The 27,868-nt window shown below is 39.2% G+C and overlaps 4 protein-coding genes across 5 annotated transcripts; 1 reads left to right on the forward strand and 3 right to left on the reverse strand.

Moving 5' to 3' along the window:
• Positions 1-5,235: 5,235 nt before the first annotated feature.
• LOC311342143 (extracellular calcium-sensing receptor-like) lies at positions 5,236-8,691 on the reverse strand (the record flags this gene model as incomplete). Of its 2 annotated transcripts, XM_084466979.1 has the most annotated exons (9): positions 5,236-6,146; positions 6,253-6,376; positions 6,464-6,691; positions 6,779-7,057; positions 7,183-7,389; positions 7,566-7,835; positions 7,962-8,048; positions 8,181-8,475; positions 8,582-8,691. In XM_084466979.1, the coding sequence occupies 9 exons, from the start codon at positions 8,689-8,691 to the stop codon at positions 5,236-5,238; spliced, it is 2,511 nt and encodes an 836-aa protein (XP_084323105.1). The 2 variants fall into 2 exon arrangements, with proteins under 2 accessions (XP_084323105.1, XP_084323106.1); XM_084466980.1 differs by lacking the exons at positions 6,464-6,691; positions 7,183-7,389; positions 7,566-7,835; ... (1 more) ...; positions 8,181-8,475; positions 8,582-8,691 and having other exon boundaries at positions 6,779-6,937.
• A 4,083-nt stretch (positions 8,692-12,774) lies between these two features.
• On the reverse strand, positions 12,775-14,473 carry LOC311342159 (extracellular calcium-sensing receptor-like; the record flags this gene model as incomplete). The annotated part of the gene is made up of 3 exons (XM_084466994.1): positions 14,315-14,473; positions 13,775-13,898; positions 12,775-13,688 (listed from the first exon to the last, which is right to left on the reverse strand). Exons 1-3 carry the CDS (start codon positions 14,390-14,392, stop codon positions 12,775-12,777), a joined length of 1,116 nt encoding a protein of 371 aa, XP_084323120.1. The 5' UTR covers positions 14,393-14,473.
• Positions 14,474-18,196: 3,723 nt separating this feature from the next.
• On the forward strand, positions 18,197-22,126 carry LOC311342152 (extracellular calcium-sensing receptor-like; the record flags this gene model as incomplete). The annotated part of the gene is made up of 8 exons (XM_084466990.1): positions 18,197-18,291; positions 18,495-18,789; positions 19,315-19,604; positions 19,833-20,128; positions 20,420-20,625; positions 20,717-20,938; positions 21,026-21,149; positions 21,228-22,126. Exons 1-8 carry the CDS (start codon positions 18,233-18,235, stop codon positions 22,124-22,126), a joined length of 2,391 nt encoding a protein of 796 aa, XP_084323116.1. The 5' UTR covers positions 18,197-18,232.
• A 1,951-nt stretch (positions 22,127-24,077) lies between these two features.
• Positions 24,078-25,839, reverse strand: LOC311342157 (extracellular calcium-sensing receptor-like; the record flags this gene model as incomplete). Its single annotated transcript, XM_084466993.1, has 3 exons — positions 25,681-25,839; positions 25,079-25,202; positions 24,078-24,991 (listed from the first exon to the last, which is right to left on the reverse strand). The coding sequence occupies exons 1-3, from the start codon at positions 25,756-25,758 to the stop codon at positions 24,078-24,080; spliced, it is 1,116 nt and encodes a 371-aa protein (XP_084323119.1). The 5' UTR covers positions 25,759-25,839.
• Between the last annotated feature and the right edge of the window lie 2,029 nt (positions 25,840-27,868).

Genomic DNA, 27,868 nt, shown 5'->3' on the forward strand with positions numbered 1-27,868 from the left:
GTAGCCCCATAGATAAGGATATAATCAGACCGCAACGCCTTCTAGCCCCTGCAGAGTCTCCATCATCTTCCTCTGGAATATTTCGGGCGCACTTTTCGGGAGTCTTTTGAAGTTAAATCTGCCAAATGGCATGATGAATGTTGTGAGCATACAACTGTCCGGGTGTAGTGTTATCTGGAAAAACCCACTGGCAGCATAAAGTGATGAGAATACTGTGGCTCCACTTAGTGTCTAAGTGGTGATTTCATCCATAGTAGGCAAAATGTATTGTTCTCTTTAAACAGTCTTGATGGGGTGCCCCGGTGGCGCACTGGGCTGAAGCGAGTACTATATAGGCACAGTCCTGAACCCAGAGACCCAGGATCGAATCCAGCCTGGGTCACTTACTGAATGTCTTCCCCACCTTTCTCTAGTAAAGCAGACAAAATGCAAAAATCAATCTTTAAACAGCCTTGTTTAGCCTTTTGAGATTCACACAGATACGGGCTTTAACTTTAGTCTTCTTTAAGACCTGCACCATTGGTGCACACCAGTCGTTTGGCTGTGTCCCCTTCTCTATGATGTAGTTTCTCTCAATCCTTAGGAGTTCCTCTTTGACCTTTTGCAGCATGGGGATGGGCACACCCGTTGCTGTCTGTACTGCGTATGGCTGAGCATTGTCTTTTAGCTGTATTTTCACCGGTTCAGTCTTTAATGTCCCATGCTCACCATAGGCCTGCAGGTGTCCATAGCTCCACACTGTGGAGATTGTTAACTGTGCGTCCACGAACAACATGAGCTGCAAACGGGTGAGTCTTTGCTTTGAACGTTAGTTACAGTGCTCTGAAACTGTCCTAGGCACTGCAATTCACCACCTGGGCTAGTCAATGGAATGGGAGCAGGCTTAAGTGGTCGGTTGGGAATGAGTGAGTGGTACGTGTCCTCGCAAACAATGTTCACATCAGCTCCCGTGTAGTGATGAGTCATACGCGACTGAATCAGTTCGAATGAACGACTCTTTAACAAGAACGAACCGACCTGATTCCCCATTTCAATTCGTCTCGTTCGTTCTCCGAGACTCGACTCCCAGACCCACCCACTAGTCGCTGAATTTCTGTTCGTTCACTGATTGTGTTAGTGGTGAAAGGAACTTAGTTAATGTCGTATTGTTGTGTTGATTGATGATCGTTTGCACCATTGCACGACCGTGATTCGTTTGAGAATGAGAAGGAGGGAGGAGCTGAGTCTGAACGACTCGGCTGAGAACGTACATTCGTGATTTGTTTAAATGAGAACGAGGGAGGAGCTGAGTCTGAAAGACTGAGAATCGATTCATCGCTACCGGAAACGCGACTGAATGAACAAATGAACAAACAATTAGAATGATTCTTCTGGGTGAACTGACCGACACAAACTGATTCTAGAAAACTAAACATGAAATCCATCACTACTCCCGTGTTGATCTTGAATTCGACAGGTGTGGAGCCCACCAGCAGCTCGACTGCCCATTGCTCTGATGACCCATCAGCTGCCTTGCTTACTGTAGCGAGAAAGTATGACTGCTGCTGTTCTGTCACCTAACTGTTCTCCTGTTCCTGCAAACTCTACTCCAATGTCCAACTTTATTGCAGGAGTTGCATGTGGATTCAAGTGCCGGGCAGTTTTCTTCTATGTTATGACGCATTTTCCTGCACTTTCTGCAGTTACTATTTATGTTTGTCTCTCTTGTCTGCTTACCATATTGTTTGAAGTTCTTGCTGTACTTGTGTGTGACTTTGTGCACCGCTCCCATTGTCTCTCCCTGCATGCTTACTTGTGAAGCAACCTCTGACTGCCTAACCGTCTCAATGGTCACTGCCAACGTTAGGTCCTTGATTAGCTGCAATTTTCGGGAAACGTCTTTGTCCATTTTTCCAATGACAATCCTGTCGCAGATATTCTCTTCCCGACTCACGCCGAAAGCATAATGTTCGGAGAGTTCATAAAAAGCCCTGATGAATGATTCCACTATTTCACCTGCTCTTTGTACACGTTGATGGAAACATGCCCGTTCATGTATAACTTTTCTTTGCGGAACAAAGTTCTCTTCAAATTTTCCAAGCAAAATCATCCTCGTCTTCCTCTTCCTCGAATATAAACGACCAAAATATATTTTCCAACTGACTGGAGCTGGCATTGATCAGGCTGCTCACCTGCACCGCGCCTTCTTCTTTGTTCAGTTTGGTCGCAGTTCTGAATCTTACAAAACACTGCTTCCAATCCGGCCACAAGATGTTGGAGGTGTAAACTTCGCCATTACCCTTGCTGTTTACTTCTGACACTATGTAAAGACGGCAAAGGAGGCACTTTCACATTCAGTGTCTTTACTGAGAACTTGCATTCAACTTGCATTCAACTGGCGATAACTCTCGTGCATAAGGAAGTATCCGATCAGCCCCGTCAGGACACCGATCAGGACCGTGCAGGCACATTTCACTACCGTATATGACAAGGGCCGTACATACCACATGTGCGCAGGCACATTTCACTACCGTATATGACAGTGGCTGTCTGTTAATGCTGCTGGGTTCCAGGGGTTTCCTCGGCAGCCTGAGGAAAGAGTCCGTCTGAGTCCATTCTGGGTCATAGAGGCCCCAAGTTGGGTGACATGAAATACTACCAAACAAAGTGTAATCAAAAATGGTATTTGGCTAACATATATCTGTATGTATTTGATATTAATTGTATCAAATACAAACATTTTGATCTAAATTTTGATCAGCTGCGGCAGCTCAGTGCAACTGATTTGTTTTCAGTGTTCTATTGATATGCAGAGTGAAGGAGAAGCAGATAGAACCCGGAGGCTAGGCTCTTACCACTAACTAACCACTAAATGTGCGTTCACACCAAATGCGACGGGGCGACACGACTCCATACAACGTCAACTTAGAGACACAAATCTGGCAACATTTGTCGCTAGAAAAACCTGCGGCAAGATTTGACTTGTGGCGCGGCATGAACGCCCTGTCACGGGCGAGCATGTTCACAAGGATTTGCAGCGGGATACTTTCGCTCAAGTTGAAATATTTGAACTTTGCCGCAACATTCCTGTGATGACAGCCAATCAGCGTTCACTCCCTGAGTGACGTAACGTAACAGTAACCATTGGCGGGCAAAAGATGTGGCGTGACAAAGTTCGCCGCAGTGACGGATTATGATTTGTTGCGCTGCAAAACTTGGGCGACAACACAACAAATGTGTCTTTTGGTGTGAATGCACAGTAAAGAAAGGATAATGAGGCTTTAAAACAGAGGCATAGCCACGGGCGGGCCTGGACGGGCCTAGGCCCGCCTAATTGTCAGTCTTGCCCGTCCAGGGGGCTTTCCTTTGTTTACGTTCACCATCTAAAAAAGGCGCGCAAGTCAGCACTCTGCTGAGAGCTCAAGAATCAGTCAAATCGCGAACAACCGGCAGCTCCTCCCCCCTCCCCTCCTGAACGTTTCTGTGAGAGCCCTCACACTTTACAAATATAAGAAATAAAGAAATATAGCCATTATACATTAGGCCTGTCTGTCGGTTGAGGAGGACTCTCTCTCTCTCTCTGCGTGTGTGTGTGTGATAAGTTTTCACCTTTGCAGTAGGCTTGTCTTATATGGCCAATCTGTTTCAATTTGATGTGATGCACACCAAAGCTACGTTCATGCAGTTTTGCGCATGTTTAAAATGTTTAGCCTAACGGCGAATTGTCAGCTATGACCGAAAGCGTTGAAGCCTTCAATAAATGTGACGCGCCGATGCATGGGTTCATGCAGTTTTGCACAAGTTTAAAATGTTTCTGCGTAATTTGTCAGCTGTGATCAAATGCCTTTAATAAATTCCACCTTTATGTCATAAATATAACATGCCTTTGATTAGTGTTTGTATGGTGCATCTAATCTAGGCCTATCTTATGTTCAATCTAATTGGCTTTGCCCGCCTGTTTTTTTCTGTGCCCACCCATGTCGACATTTCTGGCTACGCCACTGCTTTAAAATATGGAGAAAAATAAGAAATGTCATCACGATGTTGAAAACAATATTTATTATTTATTTTGACATAAGTTGGTCAAACTAATAATTTCAAATCTTTAAAAGAAAAGCTGTTTTTATTATTGATCTGTGAAGATTTTAAGCTAGACATGTCGCCACATATGCATTTTTTTAAAGAAAATGCCTGTGGTTGCATGAGCCAACTTGTCGTGTGTGCAATATTCTGTGAGCATGCTAACATGCTGGCAAGGCTCATGAACAAGCATGGCAAGTCCCTGGGCCATTTTGAAGTGAACTGATTGATTGAATAATAGGGCTGATCTTTTTTGTATGATTACGAGTTTTGGTGCGTCCTGTCACCAAAGAGGTACTTTACTTTTTGGAGACCTGCATATGCACTGCTTTTATACGTGTACCAACTTTGATAATTCTGAGCTGTTCACCGTCAGAATGGTTGAAGTCAGTGTTTTTTCCTTTAGCTGTCATTTTTTTATAGCTATTGACACAAAACTTTCCACAATACCTAAGGGTAATGTCCCTGATGGGCCCATCAAGTTATTAGTCCCTGGGGTACTCTGAAGTGGACTTTCCATTGAATAATGGTGGCTAATTTAATCATATTCACGCATAAATCTTCCATAACTCTTTACTTTAATTAAATAATACCAAGGTTGGCCATTAATAAGGACTCCAGATTTTGGGTCATTTGGGTTTACAGGTCATTTTTCAGGATACTTTCAAGGTTTCCAAATCTTTCAAGGTACAGCTCAGTCTATCTCGCAGACCTTATGGGTTCTTAGAGAAAAAATATTCAGCATGTCAAATAATGCCCAGATATCAAGTTTCAGAAATTGCAATAAAACAGGGCGGGGGCCGATCAGTATAGCCGATTAGGTTTAACAAAGAGTTATAGCGACCTCTGTGGTAAGAGGACAGCAAAACTTTGGAAACCTCCTTACTTCTGGTCTACAACTCTCAGGTAGTGGATTTTGCGTTTTTGAATCATTCGGTTTCAATATTAAACAATAATATTATAAATATATTTTTAAAAGATTTGCAATGTTTTGAGTCTAAAAGTAGACATGCACTGCACTGATATCTGCACATTTTTTGTAATTGGTTTGCTTTCTATGCCTCCAAAACTCTAGGGGCAGATAATTACAGATAACAAGGCAAAATTAATCTGTAATATTAAGACACATGATAACAATATTCTGGCTTCTTTCAAAAAGCACAAACCACATTTTCATCATCTTGGTGTGCCTCGTCCCATTAAAGCTTGTTTTGTGTTTTTCTCAGGCTTAAGGATAATTATGTAACACTTTGGTCCAAATAGCGCCAGTAACAGCCCAAAACTAGATGCTAGAATGGCAAATACCTCTACAGCATCTGCATATTTTCCAGGGGAGTTGATGTAAGCTGGGATGAAGGCTATCCAAACAGCACAGAAGACCAACATGCTGAAGGTGATGAACTTGGCCTCATTGAAGTTATCTGGTAGATTCCGTGCCAAGAAAGCAAGCAAGAAACTGAGAATAGCCAGTAAGCCAATATAGCTTAGTAATAATCCAAATCCAACTGTCGACCCCACTTCACACTCAACTATTATCTTGTCATTGTGGTACTGTGTGTTTTTACGAGGAGTCGGTGAGGAAGACACAAGCCAGGTTGTGCAAATTGCTGCTTGTATTAAAGTAAGAAATAAAACAGTCCCTCTCTGTTGCATTACCCCAAACCACTTCAGAATACCACCACCACCTGGTTTGGAGGCCTTGAATACCGCCAGAACTACCATGGTCTTCACCAAGATACATGAGACACACAGCACAAAGCTGATCCCAAACGCTGCATGCCTCAACTGACAAGTCGACAGCCTTGGGTGACCAATGAAAAGTAATGAGCACAAAAAGCATAATTTGAGTGACAGCAGAATGAGGAAGCTAAGCTCTGAGTTGTTGGCCCTAACCACTGGAGTTGTACGATGATAGGTGAAGATTCCCAAAACAATAGTGCATAAAAGTGCTCCAAATAATGAAGCAGTGGTCAGGGAGATTCCCAGGGGTTCCGTATAGGAAAGAAATTCCATGCTTTTTGGTTCGCAATGATCACGTTTGGAGTTGGACCAAAAATCCTCAAGACAGCTGGTACATTCTGTTGAATCTAACAAACAACAAACTATTAAAAGTATTCAAATTGTTGGTTGTTGCATTTGTCAATATATGCAAAATAGATGTGCAGTGCATAAAAATTTGTATTGCAAACAAACCTGTCTCATTGCTAACTTTTCCTTCCGAACAAGGAATGCAGTCGAAGCAGCAGACAGGTTCACCCTTCTTTCTGGCCATGCGGGTGCCTGGGGGACAGCTCTCACTACACACTGACCTTGGAGGCTAAGGGGGGAACAAGTTCATTACATTTAAGAATAATTTACATTTAGCAGTATGATGTCATGGACAATAGGTAGCTTTTAAGCAGACCTTTTTAGATTCAAAATTCCAAAATATTTTGTCCTCCTCAAGAATGAGATTATCGATTTTGGAGGTAATTTCTTTAACCTCTCCCACATTTGTAACCTCTGTGCCTCCATCTGGGAGCCACCTCCAGTTCATCACATCATAGATTGGTAAAGCATCCCCATTCTCATCAAATGACACTTCATCACCAAAATCTGTAGTGAAATTGACACTTTGCAAGTGATGTAAGAGCTGTATGGTAGGAGGAAAAAAAGGTTAACAGCAAAACAGGAATGGAAAAAAAAAAAGTTTAAACTTGGAATGAGCCTGAAAACAGACCTGCCATGACTCTAGTCCCTGTAAACTGACAGAGCTTTGACCTTTTAATAGCCCACTCCCTGGAACATATTGCAGAAGGCCGTGTAGGGCATGTGCCAGGGCGTATACTGCTTTGTACACATTGTACTCTGGCCTGAGGTTAGACAGATCCAGGAATTCAGTCTCTATATTCTTTAGAACCTCATTCCCTGTACATCGTTTTTCTTGAGTCTGCCCTTCAAACTCCATGCCTGGGGATACAAACTTGCACTGAAATATGTGCTCCCAAAACTGCTTGACCTAATGAAGGGGAATTAATAAAGAAGGTGATTCATTAGCAAACATGAATATCAATATGTATATATGATATTATAATATGATATTTGCTTCTGATTCTGAATTGGTGTGTAATGTGAAATCCGCACTAAATTGTTGTCCTGGCTGCTGACTGTGTCATTGTCAGGGCGTATTCTCAGTAGGAAGTCCCTGAGTCCTGGTATCTCCCCCCGGCGGATGGCAATGCCCAGAGTGCCTGCAAGAAAAGGCATGTAGCTGGGGGTCTGAAGAACAATGGCTGTAGACCAGGCTTCACTGGCCATCCACTGTAGGCCCGTAACATTCTGCCTTACCACCTGTGGATTGGAATGCTTAAAATATATCAAGTGCTGAATCCATTAATGTTATATACTGAAACATAATTTAGCTTTTCACTTTGAATCTTAAAAAATATATTATTAACAGGATTGTTAAGACAAAAATTGTCAAGAATAAAACGTTCTAGATCCCTATTCATAACTAAATAACCAACCTCTTCCATGAGATTAAGCATGTTGCTTTGATGTGCAAAAACAGTCACCACATGTGATGTGGATTTCTTCATTATGCCGACGATCCTCTGCAGTTCAGCAACATTGTTTCCCCATGGCAGAACCTCTAGATAAGCCAGACAGCCTCCACCAGACTTGGCCAGGTCTGTCCGGAATGAATGGGCGGTGTGGCGACCGTAGTCGTCATCACTGATCAGTAGGCCAACCCAAGTCCAGCCAAACCGCCTCAGAATCTGGAGCATAGCTCGCACCTGGTTCAACAATTTAGAAAGATAAAAATTTAACATTTAAGACAAACATTTGTTTCAGAATTTATTACAATTTCATCAATGCTCATTCATGCAGACAAATAATGTTCCTGTGGTAATTAAAACTACCTGAAATGCGTCACTTGGAATAGTTCTGAAAAATGATGGGAACTGCCTCCTGTCACTCAGACAGGAACAAGTGGCAAAATAACTGACCTAAAAGGCAAAGATATAATTTATTGTCAAGGCTGATACTTGTAACTTGACCTTAATGTTGATTATTTCCAATTAATAATTTATAAGGCAATGACGATCTTAAACCAGATGCTTTTCTGAAATTTGACTTACCATTGGTAGACTGTACAAGCTTAGGATACTAGAAATGGCAATAGTACGTGTTGAGGAAGAATCTCCCACAATTCCTAACACAGGAGGATACCCGTAACAGCTCTCATTTAATTGAAACTGCTCTCCTCTACCACTGGTCATAGAGAGAGCTGCACGAAATGAGATCCCTAGATCGCTGCAGCTATCATAAAGACTGTATCCCAATGATATGTTAGGAAGCAGTTTGGAGTTTCTGTTAATTTCATCAACAGCAAAGGCCATGGTCTGGGCTTGTCTGAAACCTAGAACATCAAAGCTGAAAAACAATAATAATAATAATACAAAATCTGTGTACAATCAAAAGTATTTCATGTCAGGGGATGATTAATAGCCTTGATCAACACCATCCTAGACAGACTCACCCATGACAGATGGGATCATTTGGCTCTGAATTAAAATACAGTTCAGAAAATGCAGTGAAAAAGTGAATCTCAAAGATTCCTCCCAAAATAACATCCCCAAACTTGTGCATTCCATTCAGATTAAAATGTCTCTCTAATGTACAATAGAAGGGACCTGTTGAAGACATAAGGGAAGAGAAAGAGAACATAACCAAACATACACATGTGAGCAGATGTGATTCTTTATGAGCTTTCATGACTGCCTTCCAATCTGACCCCACCTTTCTCAAACTACGTTATTTCTCAGACACTGAACTTTATAAACATTAAAATGCCATCCCCTTTGCCTATATAAATATTTTTTAAGGAGTGGCAGACATTTATGTGGGCGGACCTGGACTGCATTGAGATAATAACAGCAAAGTATGTCTATTATTGCCCTGAATTAATGATGCCGTGTACAAATTAACAATATCATGTTTACAGATAACCCTCAGTCATTAAACATCATTAACCAACATTGTAACTTTGCATTGACAATTATTTGGTTGCATTCCTTAAGTTATTCAAACTAAAGCAATAACATATGTTTTTTTAGCAGTAAATGTCACAAACATTTGTAATTTGTGATATGTCCACCAGATTGTCACGGACCAGAGTGCAAGCACTTCTTCTATACAGAATTATTACAGCAAGATGGCCAGTGGGAAAAAGGGGAAAAAAAATGTCAGCAACGCTGCAATGTGTCACAAATTAACACAAAACATAAATATAAGAATTACTATAAAATAACATAAGGGAATCAATGCAAAGTTATTAATATAATAATTTACTGATTAATATTTTATTAAATTCATTTTAAATTATAAATATAAATTCTTCTATTATTTTATTCAGATGGTTGCAATTTGCATGCTCTCCGCTAGAAGCCACTATATCCTACACAATTCACCTTAACGAGCATGTTAAACACATGGACATATATATATCAAAGAAGTTCTTATTTCATGAGAAATGTATTTCTAGGAACACCTAGATGTAAACTGGCAACCCAGTGTATATAGACCAGCCTAAATGTGCACACAGGTCACAAAGATGGTGTTTAAAGCTGTTTATTCAATAGCACACACTATGCACAATATTGGGTGAAACAGTACAATCTGATATATATATATATATACTGTGTGTATATGTATACATATATATAGATATAGATACATACTTATTTTTTAAATAAATTATGTTTGCTTTATAGATATAGATATGTATAGATACATAGATAATGACCATTGTTTTAAGAATTTCTCTCGTCATGGTTACCACATATCATTTAATGCTGATGGTGACCCTGTGCCCTTTTATGAGCTGATTACCTGGAAGAGAAATTAGTCTAGAGTTTGCATCCGTGGGACACTACGATGACTTGTGTAACGGTTGTAAGGCAGTCAGGGATTGAGACACGTCTTAGAAATATCTTAGGTTTATTTCTTTGGAAAAGAAAAGAAAAGCATGCCTTCAGGCAAAGGTGGACTTCACATGCAGCATCCGATGCAGAGCATACAGCTTCTCTGCTCTATTTACATTAATGCAATAGTACAAAAATAACAGAAATAGGAGAAATATCTTTATCTTAATAATCCTCATAACTTCGTTAAGTGGGAAAGTTATTCCCACTGCAAAGTGGGAATAACTGTGAGTACACAAAGTTACAGCACTTCATCATAACCTATTTACATTTCATATTTGGAGCAACATACCATAGCAAAGGTGGACTTCACATGCAGCATCTGCACAAGCACAGTCAAATAACTGCATTGTATTACCCAGGCTACATTAACCGCATGGACACTTGCTAGTGGACTTTGCAGCTAGTCATGTTGTATTTATAACCGCATGGCCAGAAAACATTAACAAACTTTCTGCCAGTACTTTAAAATGTAACCAGATCATCACAACGCATAGGGAATAATATCACTCATGTAATAAGTTTTCAACTAAAACACCATTTTGCTATTTGAGAACTAATATACTGCGGTGAGTGTTTAGTACAGTGTACCTACCTGATGCAGAGCATACAGCTTCTCTGATTGGGTACGGCAGATGCGCAGGCACAAAACGCAGCAGATCCGCAGTACACAAACTGTCCACCTGTGGCTCTAAATCACATACTCAAAACAAAGATGCTTTATTATGGCGAAAATCACATATAACACTAGACCCTATTTCTAACTCTGTTACACTTGCTTCCTATTGCCCAGACGTTTATAATGATAAGGTACATTAGCTGGTCAGGTGGTGGTGCACAGACAGGAGTTACTACTTTTATTCATTTAATTACATATTTTGTCTTATTCTGTATGTATAGGTGTTTTTCTGTGTGCATCAGTTGGAACCAGGAACACAAGGTTCCTCTATGGTTTGCTGCTATGACTGTGTACCATGTTCTGATGGAGAGTTTATGATTTTATGATGATAATCTTTCCCTTGTCCCTGTGAGTTCTGGGCCAATAAAGAGAACAACTTATGTCTTCATAAGCCTGTTTCTCTCCATGCATGAGATACTGGGATATTCTTTTTGGCTGTATTCTCAGTTGGAGGAGCCTGTTTGAACATTGTTACAGCCATATTGTTCTTCAAGCACAGAGCATCTGCTATTGTAAGGGTCAACAACTCTGAGCTTATACATACAATACAATACAACTCAATTCCCGGCCTCAATGTGCCAAATATGAATCTTGGGCTATCCTGATAGCCCAGGATGCAAGTTCACACTCTGTTTCTCTTTGGAGTTTTGACTGTCCTTGAACCCATCTGACAGCCTCTGCCAATATTATATAAATTACAAGGGGAGAGATTTTCAGTACATGAAGAAAAAGTGTCACAGTATGGAGAATTTCCAAACAATGTCAACACCAGAGGAAAGTTGCAATTAATGGAGCAATCAAAATTGTTTAATGTGAAAAATGTTGAATAATGATGTATGAAAATTAATATAAATGTGTATGGAAAGCCTCCACAGAGGAGAATATGCTTTTTCTTTACATCCAGCTGGCTGGAGCAAAGAGAGTGATTTAATATGGTTGGCATGATGCTCATTGCAAAACACATATTTGAAAATCTGGATGGTCTCACAGGGGTATGTTTCTGCTGGTGGTTGCAAATATCTAAAGGGAACGCTGTATCCATATTAATTACATTTTAGATGCATTCACTGCATTTACTGTCTACGTACTTGGATAATTTTACTTGAGCAGAATTCTTAACATTCGTTACAAGCCTTTTTACACAGGAAAATATGTAAATTAGCAAAATAGGAGTATCTTATTTCTAGATACACCTAGATGTGAACAGGCAAACCCAGTGCATATGTAAGAGACAACATGTACACAAATTGAAAATCAGCACTGAGAATACCATGACTGATAATTCAATTCCAACTTCATTGTTTGACACAGTTCTAGCTGTCGATACTTTGCTGCAGAAGAACATTGTGAAACGGTAGCTTTCTCTGCAATGAAAACCGTAGCCTGTTTACAACTAAATAACAACAATAATAGACACTAACCAACTTACAGTTTTTATGAATCTGATTTTTAGATTAACTCCCAAAGACTCAGGTATGAAACAAATGGTGGTCAGGCTGACAAGCTTGAACAGCCAATAAGAACATAGAAATATGTTTGATTAATGTTCATCCGATCCTGGCCTGTACTGTGTTGCCCTTTCAGTCCAAAACATTTGAATCAAAACAGAAAATATTCCCTGCAGGTAATGTGGTAAATACCAGAATTTCATGACGTTAAGAATTTCTGAACAAAGAAATATTTTTAACTCTTAAAAAAACCCATTTTAAGTATTTCTGTCTCAGTGTGCCACTCTATCCCACGAATTCCCACTGGGGGGCGGTACCCCCCCATTTGAGAAATACTAGGTTAACCAGATATGAAGTAGGTGGAACAAGTGGGATAGGATATTGGGGGTTTAACCTTTAACCCATCCCTGCACAAACAACCAGCACAAACCAAGCACAATCAGGTCTGCATAACTTGATAGGATCATGACAAAGTTGAATATACTTTTTTTATTTGTATTATGTTGGTCAATCTATCATGAATTGATCTGTAAAGCATTGACATTTAATCTAGGTAATGTAGTTAACATTTGACAATGAACTTACTCAATCTATAAACATTTTACTCAATCATTGCACTTTTCTATGATCTTGGTGTGCCTCGTCCCATTAAAGCTTTCTTAGTGTTTTTCTCAGGCTTGAGAAGAATTATAAAACACTTTGGTCCAAAAAGGGCCAGTAACAGCCCAAAACTGGAAGCTAGAATGGCAAATACCTCTACAGCATCTGCATATTTACCAGGGGAGTTTATATAAGCTGGAATAAAGGCTATCCAAACAGCACAGAAAACAATCATGCTGAAGGTGATAAACTTGGCCTCATTGAAGTTATCTGGTAGATTGCGTGCCAAGAATGCAAGCATAAAGCTGATTACAGCCAGTAAGCCTATATAGCCCAGTAATATTCCAAATCCTACTGTGGATCCTACAAGACACTCAACAATGATCTTGTCATTGTGATACTGTGTGTTTTTATGAGGAGTTGGTGAGGAAGTCACAAGCCAGGTTGTACAAATTGCTGCTTGGATTAAAGTCAGAAATACAACAGTCCCTCTCTGTTGCATTGCCCCAAACCACTTCAGACTACCGCTACCACCTGGTTTGGAGGCCTTGAATACCGCCAGAACTACCATGGTCTTCACCAGGATACAAGAGACACACAGAACAAAGCTGATCCCAAAGGCTGCATGCCTCAACTTACAAGTCCACTGCCTTGGTTGACCAATGAAAAGCAAGGAGCACAAGAAGCACAGTTTGAGTGACAGCAGAATGAGGAAGCTAAGCTCTGAGTTGTTCGCCCTAACTACTGGTGTGGTACGGTGATAGGTGAAGACTCCAATAACAACAGTGCATAAAAGTGCACCAGATAATGAAGCCGTGGTCAGGGAGATGCCCAGGGGTTCCAGGTAGGAGAGAAATTCCATGCTTTTGGGAACACAGTGATCATGTTGGGGGCTGGACCAAAAATCATCAGGACAGCTGATACATTCTGTTGAATCTATAGAAAAATTGAAAGTTATTGGTTAGTTGGTTATTTCAATATGTGTCCAATAGATGTGTACTGTATATGGTTTGCAAACAAACCTGTCCCATTGCTAACTTTTCCTTCTGAACAAGGGATGCAGTCGAAGCAGCAGACAGGTTCACCTTTCTTTCTGGCCATGCGAGTGCCTGGGGGACAGCTCTCACTACACACTGATTTGGGAGGCTAAGGAAAAAATAATTTAATCGTGTTCAGAATATTTTACAACAATATAATGAATAAAGCATTTCACATGCAATAGCTAGATAACACCTTTTTTGATTCAAAATTCCAAAAGATTTTGTCTTCATCAAGGATAAGATGATCAACTTTAGACGCCAATTCTTTGACCTCTCCCATATTTTTAACCTCTGTGCTTCCATCTGGGTGCCACCTCCAGTTCATCACATCGTAGATTGGTAAAGCATCCCCATTCTCATCAAATGACACTTGATCACCAAAATTTGTCGTGAAATTTACTCTTCCCAAGTAATATAAAAGCTGTATTGTTGGGGACAAAAAGAGTATGTGAAAGTCAAGTATACTAAGGATTTCTAAACATCACAGCAAAATAAAGAAATACAATTGAAAGTAAATCATACCTGCCATGGCGCTATTCTTTGTAAGTTGGCACAGCTTTGACCTTTGAAAGGCCCGCTCCCTGGAACACACGTTAGCATGTCCTGAAGGGCATGTGCCAAGGCATATACAGCCTTGTACACATTATATTCTGACCTGAGGTTAGACAGATCCAGGAATTCAGTCTCTATATTCCCAAGAACCTCATTCCCTGTACATAGTCTTTCCGAAGCTGACTTATCCAATAACTCTCCGTGAGGGGATGTAAACTTACACTGAAATACGTTCTCCCAGAACCGCTTTACCTAAAGGAGGGGGATTCAAAGCACAAGTTGCACATATCTAAATACATTGAAAATGATTTATACAAAATGTATAAAACATGAATAATTATATAAAATGTGTTAAAAAAATAAAACAAAAACCATATATCATAAAAGACAATATATCAGTATCACTATTCTGAATCAATGTAAGGTGTAAACCGTACTAAGGTGCTGTCCTGACTGCCAATTGTTTCATTTTCAGGGCGTATTGTCAGTAGAAAGTTCCTGAGTCCTGGTATCTCCCCCCGGCGGATGGCAATGCCCAGAGTGCCTGCAAGAAAAGGCATGTAGCTGGGAGTATGGAGCACTTTGGCTGCAGTCCAGGCTTCGCTGGCCATCCACTGTAGTCCTGTTACATTCTGCTTCACCACCTGTGAATTTGATTAACAGTGTTAGTTCCAATAATGCAGCTACTGAATTATATTTGTCACTATGAATTCTCTTATCTAAGAGCATTTTCATTCATGGAGAAAAAATTGTGTTAATGAACCTCTTCCATGAGATTAAGCATGTTGCTCTCAGGTGCGAAAACAATAACCACACGGGATGTGGATTTCTTCATTATGCCAACGATCCTCTGCAGTGCAGCTACATTCTTTTCCCATGGCAGAACCTCTAGATAAGCTAGACAGCCTCCACCAGACTGGGCCAGGTCTGACTGGAATGAAAGGGCGGCGTGGCGTCCGTAGTCGTCATCACTGATCAGTAGGCCAACCCAAGTCCAGCCAAACCTCCTCAGAATCTGGAGCATAGCTCGTACCTGGTTCAAATTTTTTAAAGAAATACATTTTGGAAGATTTAAGTGGAACATTTGTTTCTATCATTTATTCAAATTTCAACAAGGCTTAATTCATGCAGACAAATAATGTTCCTGTGGTAATTAAAACTACCTGAAATGCGTCACTTGGAATAGTTCTAAAGAATGATGGGAACTGCCTCCTGTCACTCAGACAAGAACAAGTGGAAAAATAACTGACCTTTGAAAGAAAAAATATAAATTATTATCATAGCCCATATTTATAATTTGACCTTCATGTGGATTAATTCAGATTCATAATTCAAGTTATTATATTAATTCAAGGCAATGACAATGATAAACCAGAAGTTGATTGAGAAGAATTTCTGAAATTTGACTTACCATTGGTAGCCTGTACAAGCTTACTATACTAGAAATGGCAATAGTACGCGTTGAGGATGAATCTCCCACAATTGCTAACACAGGAGGATACCCGTAACAGCTCTCATTTAATTGAAACGGCTCTCCTCTGCCACTGGTCATAGACAGAGCTGCACGAAATGAGATCCCTAGATTGCTGCAGCTATCATAAAGACTGTATCCCAAAGATATGTTAGGAAGCAGTTTGGAGTTTCTGTTAATTTCATCAACCGCAAATGCCATGGTCTGGGCCTGTCTGAAACCTAGAATATCAAAGCTGAAAAACAACAATAATAATAATAATAATACAAAATCTGTGGATAAGCATTATAGCAAGTATTACGTGTCATTGGATGGTAAATTGCCTTGATAAACACAATCTTAGACGGACTCACCCATGGCAGATGGGATCATCTGGCTCTGAAGTAAAATACAGTTCAGAAAATGCAGTGAAAAAGTTCATCTCAAAGATCGCACCCAGAATAACATCCCCAAACCTGTGCATTCCATTCAAATTAAAATGTCTCTCTAATGTACAATAGAAGGGACCTGTTGAAGACATAAGGGAAGAGAAAGAGAACAGAACCAAACATACACATATGAGCAAGTGTGATTCTTTATGCGCTTTCATGACTGCCCTCCAAACTGACCCCCCCTTTCTCAAACAACGTTAATTCTCAATTGCTTAACTTTATAAACAGACCAATGCCATCCCCTTTGCTTATTTAAATATTTTAAGACTGTTCCTTTTAATGAATGGCAGACATTCCTGGGGGAGGACCTGGACTGCATTAAGAAAATAACAGCAAAGTATATTTGTTATTGCCCTGAATTTATGTTGCCAAATAAGAATGAACAATGTCATGTCCACAGTCATACCTCAGTTATTAAACATTGTTGTGCCTTTGCATTGACAATGCTTGGCTGAATTCCCTAAGTGATACAAACTCAACCAACAACTTTGTGTTAGTGCTGTTAATGTCACAAACACTTGTCATTTGTGATATGTCCACTAGATGGTCACGGACCCCCTCATATGTAAGCGGTAAAACAATAGATAAATACACATGCAGTGGCTGAGCGAAGAGTGCAAGCACCTCCTATATACTGAGTTATTACTGCAAGATGACCATGGCTAGTGGGAAAAAGTGAAAAGAAAAAGTCAGCAACCCTGCCATGTCTTTATTCAGCAAACAAAAATAAACAAAAAACATAAACATTGCAATGGTAAACATAAGCGAATCAATGCACAAAGTGAGACTATTTTCTCTTATAAGAAGCTGTTTTTTTTTTTTTTGTTTTTTTCCCTGATTCATATTTATATTATATTCATTTATTCAGTTGCTTGAAATCTGCAACCTGCCTGCTAGAAGCCACTAAATCCTACATACTGCAGCTTTAATGGGCATGTTAAACTCATGGACATATTCACAAAATATATTATATATATTTTATCTTATTACAATATTTTATATAAACCAGTCAAAATGTACACACATTTTAAAATCAGCACTGTCCATACTGAATCTTTTTCAAATGGATTGAATAAAGTAAGTGGTTCATCTCATCAATAGATCCTACACATCTTCCCTTGCAAACTGAAAACAAATCTGTTCAGACCCTGGGCCATGAATTATTATTTTTTAAATATTAGCACTTGAAGCAGTTTGCTTATTTGATAAATGTGTTGTACTCTGATGATTCTATATTTTTTGTAAACTAAAAAAAATATTACATTTTTTGTAAACTAAACCTTTGGTTATAGCGAGAATCAAGTATTTGACGTTGGTTTGCCCAAAAAACAACCTGCAGAATATGTATGCAGAAACAGCATCCAGTGTATATAATGTGGAAAATTATTTTCTTTTCTTAAAATTGGGGTCCAGGCAAGCACAGCCCGTTATAGCAAAGGTAAACTGTAGCTTCATGGTTGAATGCACTTATTGCAAATCCCTTTGGACAAAAGCTTCAGCTTAATAAATTATATTTAATAATTGATTTAAATTGTTATCATTGTTCTTTTGTTTCATCTGCTTGTTGATTGGTTCCAGAAACAAAATGTACTGAAGCAGTAAGTGACGTATACTATTAAAAAGAGTCAGCAGTTATTGGAGAGTCTATAAAAACTGTTGTAATATGTAGGAGCCGCCTCATCCATATCACATAGCCCTAAGTTCATAAGGATGAGTTCTGTAATTGTTATGTTTGGGCAAACCCTCTCTCTGGGATTGGTTGTGCTCTGTCTTGCTCTTGCGTTGCAAGAGTCTGCAGATGGCCTTCTACAAAGACCTGGCCCTACAGGGCCAGAGAATGGTGGTAAGGTTGGGATTGGGGATTTATCTGATGCAGGGAATGCTACTAATTCTGTTAAATGTATGCTTCGAGGCAATCCTCGGCCCACTGCATTCACACTGGAAGGGGACTACCTTATTGGAGGTGTTTTTTCGATACATTACTACATGAAAACAGTGAAGCATAACTACACCAGCCTACCAGAGCCTCTAGAATGTACAGGGAGGTGAGTTAGAGGGGAAAAATTAGTGAACAGGTAAAAATGGATTTGCTGTGGAACACACATTTTGATCCACACATTTGTAATGTGTTATATCAGATCAATAATAAATAAAATAATAATTACAATAATCAGAAGAAACAGCTGAATCAATATTAATTTAAACAATCTTTTAAATTTAATGAATGTATGCACCCATCTCTTTGCAGCATGGACACGCGTGAATTGCGCTTTTCGCGTGCTATGGTCTTCGCCATCGAAGAAATTAACAACAGCTCGGAGCTTCTGCCGGGCATTACACTCGGTTACCAAATCCATGACTCCTGTGCCTCGGTACCCGTAGCTGTCCAGGTGGCGTTTCAGTTTGCAAATGGCTTGCAGCAGTTGTATGACTCAAACAAAGGCTGTTCACGATCTGGTAAGGTAACAGCTATAGTTGGTGAGTCTGGATCCACGCCAAGTATGAGCATGTCACAAATCATCGGGCCCTTTGACATTCCACAAGTAATTTTTCTAACAATATTTAAAAATGATATTATTATTAGGGCTGTCAAATTATTAATTATTAATTAATTAATTATTATCAAATGATTAATTGTTTTTTTTTTCATATTGAGTTTTTGGCACAAAAAAAGTCAAAAAAAGTATTGTATATTTTTTGCCTGAAATGCATTGCATCTTGAGTGAGATGGAAATGTTATTAATTTGCTCTTAAAATGCACCGTATGTTAATGAAAGACATGTTTTAAATAGGAGAGACATTGAACTTTAAAGTATATTATGTATATTATTCATTGAATCACTCATCTGCCATCATTTATTTGAATTAAATTATTTTTAAATACTTTCTTGGCAAAATGTAAGTATGCGATTAATTCAGATTAATTAATCACAGAGCCTGTAATTAATTTGATTATTTTTTTTAATCGCTTGACAGCCCTAATTATATATATTAAATATATTGTAACCAGTAACTTGTGTGGTGCTTTTTTCTTTAAAAAGCATTGTCATGTTTTTTTTGTCCTTCAGGTTAGTCACTTTGCTACATGTGCGTGTTTGTCTGACAAGACGCAATACCCAACGTTTTTTAGAACCATCCCGAGTGATCAGTTTCAGGCTGATGCTCTTGCCAAACTCGTGAAACATTTTGGTTGGACGTGGATTGGCACTGTTCAGTCTAACTCAGACTATGGAAATAATGGTATGGCATCCTTTTTAAGAGCAGCGCACAAAGAGGGTATATGTGTGGAATACTCTGAATCTTTCTATCGCACTGATCCACAGAGCAAGATTCAACAAGTTGCTGATGTTATCCGCAGGTTTATGAGTTAATTATTCATATTGTAGTCATAATAACATTGATGGTAATGAATTAGACAAAATTATTATTTTACATTTTTAAATTTTGAATGAAATGAAAAAGAATATCTATATTTATTAATTTTTTGAGATTATGATTGATTCATATTTATTCTCTATAAACATCCCATGTTTAGGCAGATGATTATGTCAATGTTTCTCTTTTTTGTTTCGCTATGACCATTAAGGTCTACAGCCTCTATTGTCGTGGCATTCACAGCATCAGGAGATATGAAGATTCTGTTGGAGGAGTTGGACCGCAAGCCCTTTCCTCCCAGACAATGGATAGGCAGTGAATCATGGGGAACTGCTCCTGAATTTCTTAAGTTTGGCTTTTGTGCTGGGGCCATTGGATTTGGTATTCCACAATCTGTTGTACCTGGATTTAGAGAATACCTTTTAGATCTTTCCCCTGCCAAAGCAGCTGTGTCTCAGCTGCTTACTGAATTGTGGGAGGGTGCATTCAACTGCCAACTAGAAAAAAGTGAGGTTTAGCAATTTGTCCAATGACTCACTTTTTTGACTTGGCTGACCGAGATCAAGAATTTGTGTCATACCATTAAACAATTAGAACTGTAAAAAATATACAAGCATAAAAGATTTTAGAAAAATGTTATCTACCTAATACTATAAAAAATAAGAGTCATACAAAAAAGCTTGTATATATCGGCTTTTTTATCTTGTTGTATTACTTTGAGACTGAATCACAGTTGCTGCATACCATGAAAACCCTGAAATATATTTTGTCACATCAAGCCTATGTCTCGGTTTGTAGAGGCTGGCTCAGCGGACAGTGTGTGTGATGGAACTGAAGATATACAGAAGCTCCAAAGCCCATACACTGACACCTCTCAGCTCAGAGTCACAAACATGGTGTACAAAGCTGTTTACTCAATAGCACACGCTATACACAATATAGTGTGTAAGAAGATAAACTCCACTGTACAATGTGACCAATTCATGAAGATAGAGCCATTGCAGGTCGTTGCATTTATATTATTTTAAAAATAAATGATGTGTGCTGTATTGATATAGATATTGACTTCATTGTTTTCACTACTATACTTTCCAGGTTTTAGATCAGTTGAAAAGGGTGAATTTCTCTCGTAATGGTTACCATGTCTCATTTAATGCCAATGGTGACCCTGTGGCCTTTTATGAGCTGATTAACTGGCAGAAAAATGAGAATGGCGTTCTGGAGTTTGTAACAGTGGGACACTACGATGACTCACTTCCTATTGGTCAGAAGTTCAATATGATAAAGAACATCAGCTGGTCAGATGGTGGTGCACAGGCAGGAAAAACTATGTAATTTAATTAATCTAATGACATGTCTTGTCTTCTTGCTGTTTGTAAAACTGTATGTTTACGTGTACATCAGGTGCCTGTGTCTGTATGCAGTGACAGTTGTCCACCAGGAACGCGCAAGGTTCTCCAGAAGGGGAAACCGGTTTGCTGCTATGACTGTGTACCATGTGCTGAAGGAGAGATTAGCAATACTACAGGTATAAAACATTTTATTCATGATAATGCTGAAAAGTGCCAAAAACCTCTTCTGATTTAATATTTGTTGTTATTTCCAGATTCGTCAGACTGTTTCCCTTGTCCCAATGAGTTCTGGCCCAATGAAGAGAAAAACTTGTGTCTTCCTAAGCCTGTTGAGTTTCTCTCCATGCATGAGGTCCTGGGAATTATTTTGGCAGCATTCTCAGTTGGAGGAGCCTGTTTGACCATTGTTACAGCCATAGTGTTCTTCCAGCACAGAGCATCTGCTATTGTTAGGGCCAACAACTCTGAGCTGAGCTTCCTGCTGCTCTTCTCCTTGACTTTATGTTTCCTGTGTTCTCTGACTTTCATTGGTCCACCTTCAGACTGGTCCTGTATGCTTCGCCACACAGCTTTTGGTATCACCTTTGTCCTCTGTATCTCTTGTGTTCTGGGGAAAACTCTGGTTGTGTTAATGGCCTTCAGAGCTACACTGCCAGGTGATAATGTTATGAAATGGTTTGGGCCTGTACAGCAGAGAATGACTGTAGTATGTTTTACATTTGTTCAAGTTCTGATATGTATTTTGTGGTTGATTTTAAATCCCCCTTTCTCTATTAGAAACCTGACCACTTACAAGGATAAAATCATTCTAGAATGTGCATTAGGCTCAGCATTAGGTTTCTGGGCTGTGCTTGGGTACATCGGGCTCCTTGCTGTATTTTGTTTTGTGTTAGCTGTTTTAGCACGAAAACTACCTGACAATTTTAATGAAGCTAAGCTAATCACATTTAGTATGCTAATATTCTGTGCTGTTTGGATCACTTTTATCCCAGCTTATATCAGTTCCCCTGGAAAGTTCACTGTAGCTGTGGAGATTTTTGCCATATTGGCCTCTAGTTTCGGATTGATTTTCTGTATATTTGTTCCTAAATGTTTTCTAATTTTGTTTAGGCCAGAGAAAAACACCAAGAAAAATGTAATGGGAAAAAAATAATTTCAGAGGATTTTTGTTGATTCATTAATGAGCTTTTGACTTAAACTGTAGTGAAGTCAAAATAAAGATGTAATAAAATAGACTTTGCTGTGTTTAGATTGTTGTTGCATTACAAAGACAGACTTATGTACTTAGTTGTGTAGTATATTCACATTCAAATTAACTTTATCTTTAATGCTTTATTTCATATGTGATTCATTGTTGATGATGATGATATGGTTAAAGGTCTGGGTAACACATTGCATTGCATGCATTGTCTTCTATTTACACACATGGGAGTGAAGACTCATGAAGTGAGTGGACCCTGGGGCTAAGATATCGGGATTCTGATAAGCCTCTAAAGAAACATCAGGCAAAACTGTTATTAATAGGCGATTAGAAAGGTGGTCTCTGAATTAAAGCCTACGTGTTCTTTTGACCCCAAACCTCCCAGCTTCTTTCAAACAATTTCTTAATGCCTTTCAGAGGAATGCTGAATTATTGTCTACCACTATTAGTTCAAATGCGCCTCCCCTAATGACTTGAAAACTCCAATGATTCCCGTGGCACATGGAAATACCCAGAGTGCCTGCAAGAAACGGCATGTCGCTGGGAATATGGAGCCTTTTGGCTGCAGTCCAGCCTTCAATGGCTAACGGTGACATTGTTTAAGAAATGTGTGGGTTGGAACCGGACTTCATTAGTATAATAACAGCAAATCATATTTATTATTGCCCTGCATATATGTTGCCACATACGAATGACCAATGTCATGTTTACAGACCCACTTGAGTCATTAACCATTATTGGATGAATTCCATGAGCAATTTAAGATGAATACCTTGAGATGTCAATTTGATGGTAGTACTACACAGATGTAAAGGTCACAAACACACAGACTGTAATGGGCACAAACATTTGTGAGATGTCCACTAGATGGTAGTACTATACAGTTGTAATTCAGTATGTAATGTAAGATGGTATTCAATGTTATTCGGGTTCCCCTGCTCTTCTACAGGATGTCTGTGATTGGCCGGCCCTGCTTTGCCCAACTTTACACTCTCCCATGCTACCCTAGTTGACCGTTCCCTTCTCTGCTGTATTTTAGCTTGCCCTATTTGATCTGCCCTGCACTGCCATAGCTTATTTCCCTATTTGATCTGGCTGACTGGTATGACTCCAAATATATCTGTATCTCTCCATGTGGCGTTTCAGCTCGCAAACGGCTTACAGCATTTGTATGACTAATAGGTTCACAATCTAGTAGGGTAACTGCTGTAGTTGGTGAGTCTGGATCTACAGCAACTATCTGCATATTGCTTTTATCTGACTCTTTCCGACATTCCACAAGTAATGTTTCTAACAATGTCAACTGTTGTTGTATAACTAGTACCCATCTTTTTTAAACCATCCAGATTGACCAGTTTCGTGCTGATGTTATTTTTGCATTTAAGTGTATGGCCTTTAGGAGACGTTGTTATCCAAAGCGATTTACAACGGTTCATATACACATTTACACATTTTAACCAAGACAGAAGATATTCCCTGCAGGTAATGTGATAAATAAGATAATTTATTTACATTATGAAATCCTAAACAAACCTTTTTAACTCTGCAAGCCCCCCTTTTGGATTTTTTGTCTCAGTGCGCCACTCTATTCTCGGAATGCCCACTGGGGGGCGGTACCCCCCCATTTGAGAAACCCTAGGTTAACCAGATATGAAGTAGGTGGAAGACGTGGGATAGGATTGGGGGTTTAGCCTTTAACCCATCCCTGAACAAATAACATCAAGTCTGCATAACTGCACAAAAAAGGGGACATGGCAATGTTGAATAAACAATTTATTTGTTTTATGTTCGTCAATATATCCTTTATGGATCTATAAAGCTTTTTCATTTAATCTAGGTAATGTAGTTTTTTTTCAATCAACAGACTCAATCCAAAAACATTTAAATCAATCATTGCATTTTTCTAAGATTTTGGTGTGCCTCGTCCCATTAAAGCTTTCTTAGTGTTTTTCTCAGGCTTAAGAAGAATTATAAAACACTTTGGTCCAAAAAGGGCCAGTAACAGCCCCAAACTGGAAGCTAGAATGGCAAATACCTCCACAGCATCTGCATATTTACCAGGGGAGTTGATATAAGCTGGAATAAAAGCTATCCAAACAGCACAGAAGACAAGCATGCTGAAGGTGATGAACTTGGCCTCATTGAAGTTATCTGGTAGATTGCGTGCCAAGAATGCAAGCATAAAGCTGAGTATAGCCAGTAAGCCAATATAGCTCAGTAATATTCCAAATCCTACTGTCGACCCTACTAGACATTCAACAATGATCTTGTCATTGTGATACTGTGTGTTTTTATGAGGAGTTGGTGAGGAAGTCACAAGCCAGGTTGTACAAATTGCTGCTTGGATTAAAGTCAGAAATACAACAGTCCCTCTTTGTTGCATTACCCCAAACCACTTCAGATTACCACCACCACCTGGTTTGGAGGCCTTAAATACCGCCAGAACAACCATGGTCTTCACCAGGATACACGAGATACACAGCACAAAGCTGATTCCAAAGGCTGCATGCCTCAACTTACAAGTCCACAGCCTAGGTTGACCAATGAAAAGCAAGGAGCACAAGAAGCACAGTTTGAGTGACAGCAGAATGAGGAAGCTAAGCTCTGAGTTGTTGGCCCTGACTACTGGGGTGGTACGATGATAGGTGAAGACTCCAATAACGACAGTGCATAAAAGTGCACCAGATAATGAAGCTGTGGTCAGGGAGATGCCCAGGGGTTCCACGTAGGAGAGAAATTCCATGCTTTTGGGAACGCAGTGATCATGTTCGGGGCTGGACCAAAAATCCTCTGGACAGCTGATACATTCTGTTGAGTCTAGGGGAATTAACCATATTGTTGGTTATTGCAATATGTGTCAAATAGATGTGTACTGTATATTCTGTAAATGGTTTGAAAACAAACCTGTCTCATTGCTAACTTTTCCTTCTGAACAAAGGATGCAGTCGAAGCAGCAGACAGGTTCACCTTTCTTTCTGGCCATGCGGGTACCTGGGGGACAGCTCTCACTACACATTGACTTGGGAGGCTAAGGAAAGAATAATTTAATTGCAGTAAGTTACTGCAATTCAATTATTCTTTATTCATAAAATATTCTTACTGCCAGTAAGAATATTTAAAAACAATATAATGAATAAAGCATTTCACATGCAATAGCTAGATAACAGACCTTTTTTGATTCAAAATTCCAAAATATTTTGTCTTCATCAAGGATAAGATGATCGACTTTAGACGCCAATTCTTTGACCTCTCCCATATTTTTAACCTCTGTGCTTCCATCTGAGAGCCACATCCAGTTCATCACATCGTAGATTGGTAAAGCATCCCCATTCTCATCAAATGACACTTGATCACCAAAATTTGTTGTAAAATTGACCCTTTCCAAGTAATATAAAAGCTGTGTGGTAGGTGACAATAAGAGTAAGTGAAAGTCATGGCATACTATTGATTTCTTAACATCAAAAAGTTATAAAGTTATAAAGTATCATACATAAAGGAAATCATACCTGCCATGGCGCTATTCTTTGTAAATTGGCACAGCTTTGACCTTTGAAAGGCCCTCTCCCTGGAACACACTTCAGCATATCATGTAGAGCATGTGCCAGGGCATATACAGCCTTGTACACATTATACTCTGGCCTGAGGTTAGACAGATCCAGGAATTCAGTCTCTATATTCCCAAGAACCTCATTCCCTGTACATAGTCTTTCCGAAGTAGACCCATCCAATAATTCTCCGTGAGGGGATGTAAACTTACACTGAAATACATTCTCCCAGAACCGCTTTACCTAAAGGAGGGGGATTCAAATGGTGTTGAATTCACATATATATTGAAAAATATTCCTAAAAAATATATAAACATAAATAAATATATAAAATGCATAAAAAAATAAAATGAAATCCATTAAAAAATATATATGATTGTTTGACGATTCTGAATAAAAGGTGGAAACCGCACTAAGGTGCTGTCCTGGCTGCCAAGTGTCCCATTTTCAGGGCGTATTGTCAGTAGAAAGTTCCTGAGGCCTGGTATCTCTCCCCGGCGGATGGCAATACCCAGAGTGCCTGCAAGAAAAGGCATGTAGCTGGGAGTATGGAGTACTTTGGCTGCACTCCAGGCTTCACTGGCCATCCACTGTAGTCCTGTTACATTCTGTTTTACCACCTGTAAATTTGATTGTAAGTGTTAATTCAATTAATGCATCTACTGAATAATATTTGTTTTTTTCACTATGAACTTCACTAATCCCCCAGCATAATCATTCATGGTTGTTTTTTACAAAGAAACAAATTGTATCAATAAACCTCTTCCATGAGATTAAGCATGTTGCTCTCATGTGCAAAAACAATAACCACACGGGATGTGGATTTCTTCATTATGCCAACGATACTTTGCAGCTCATCTTCATCGTTTCCCCATGGCAGAACCTCTAGATAAGCCAGACAGCCTCCACCAGACTGGGCCAGGTCTGACTGGAAAGATCGAGCAGCGTGGCGTCCGTAGTCGTCATCACTGATCAGCAGGCCAACCCAGGTCCAGCCAAACCTCCCCATAATCTGGAGCATAGCTCGCACCTGTTTCAACCATTTTAAGAAATACATTTTCGAACATTTAGGATGATATTTTTTTTTGTAATTTATTCAAATTTCAACAAGGCTTAATTCATGTAGACAAATAATGTTCCTGTGGTAATTAAATCTACCTGAAATGCATCACTTGGAATAGTTCTAAAGAATGATGGGAACTGCCTCCTGTCACTCAGACAGGAACATGTGGCAAAATAACTTACCTATGAAAGCAAAGATATAATTTATTATCATGGCCCATATTTATAATTTGACCTTTATGTTGATTATTTCCAACTAATCATTTTGTAGGTAATGACAATGGTCAAACAGAATTTTTTTCTGAAATTTGACTTACCATTGGTAGACCGTACAAGCTTAGGATACTAGAAATGGCAATAGTACGTGTTGAGGATGAATCTCCCACAATTGCTAACACAGGAGGATACCCGTAACAGCTCTCATTTAATTGAAACGGCTCTCCTCTGCCACTGGTCATAGACAGAGCTGCACGGGAAGAGATCCCTAGTTTGCTGCAGCTATCATAAAGACTGTATCCCAAAGATATGTTAGGAAGCAGTTTGGAGTTTCTGTTAATTTCATCAACAGCAAATGCCATGGTCTGGGCCTGTCTGAAACCTAGAACATCAAAGCTGAAAAACAATAATAATAGTACAATATCTGTGTATAAGCAAAAGTATTATGTGTCATTGGATGATAAATAGTCTTGATCAACACCATCCTAGACGGACTCACCCATGGCAGATGGGATCATTCGGTTCCGAAGTAAAATACAGTTCAGAAAATGTAGTGAAAAAGTTAATCTCAAAGATCCCTCCCAGAATAACATCCCCAAACTTGTGCATTCCATTCAGATTAAAATGTCTCTGTAATGTACAATAGAAGGGACCTGTTGAAGACATATGGGAAGAGAATGAGAACACAAACAAAAATACACATATGAGCAAGTGTGATTCTTTATGAGCTCTCATGACTGCCCTCCAATCTGATGCCACCTTTCTCAAACACATCTTTATAAACAGTCAAAATCCATCCCCTTTGCCTATTTAAATAATGTTTTAAGACTTTAAGACTGGTCTGCATTACGATAATAACAGCAAAGTATCT

Source organism: Micromesistius poutassou (assembly GCF_964030765.1).
Source record: "Micromesistius poutassou genome assembly, chromosome: 4".
Taxonomy (NCBI): domain Eukaryota; kingdom Metazoa; phylum Chordata; class Actinopteri; order Gadiformes; family Gadidae; genus Micromesistius; species Micromesistius poutassou.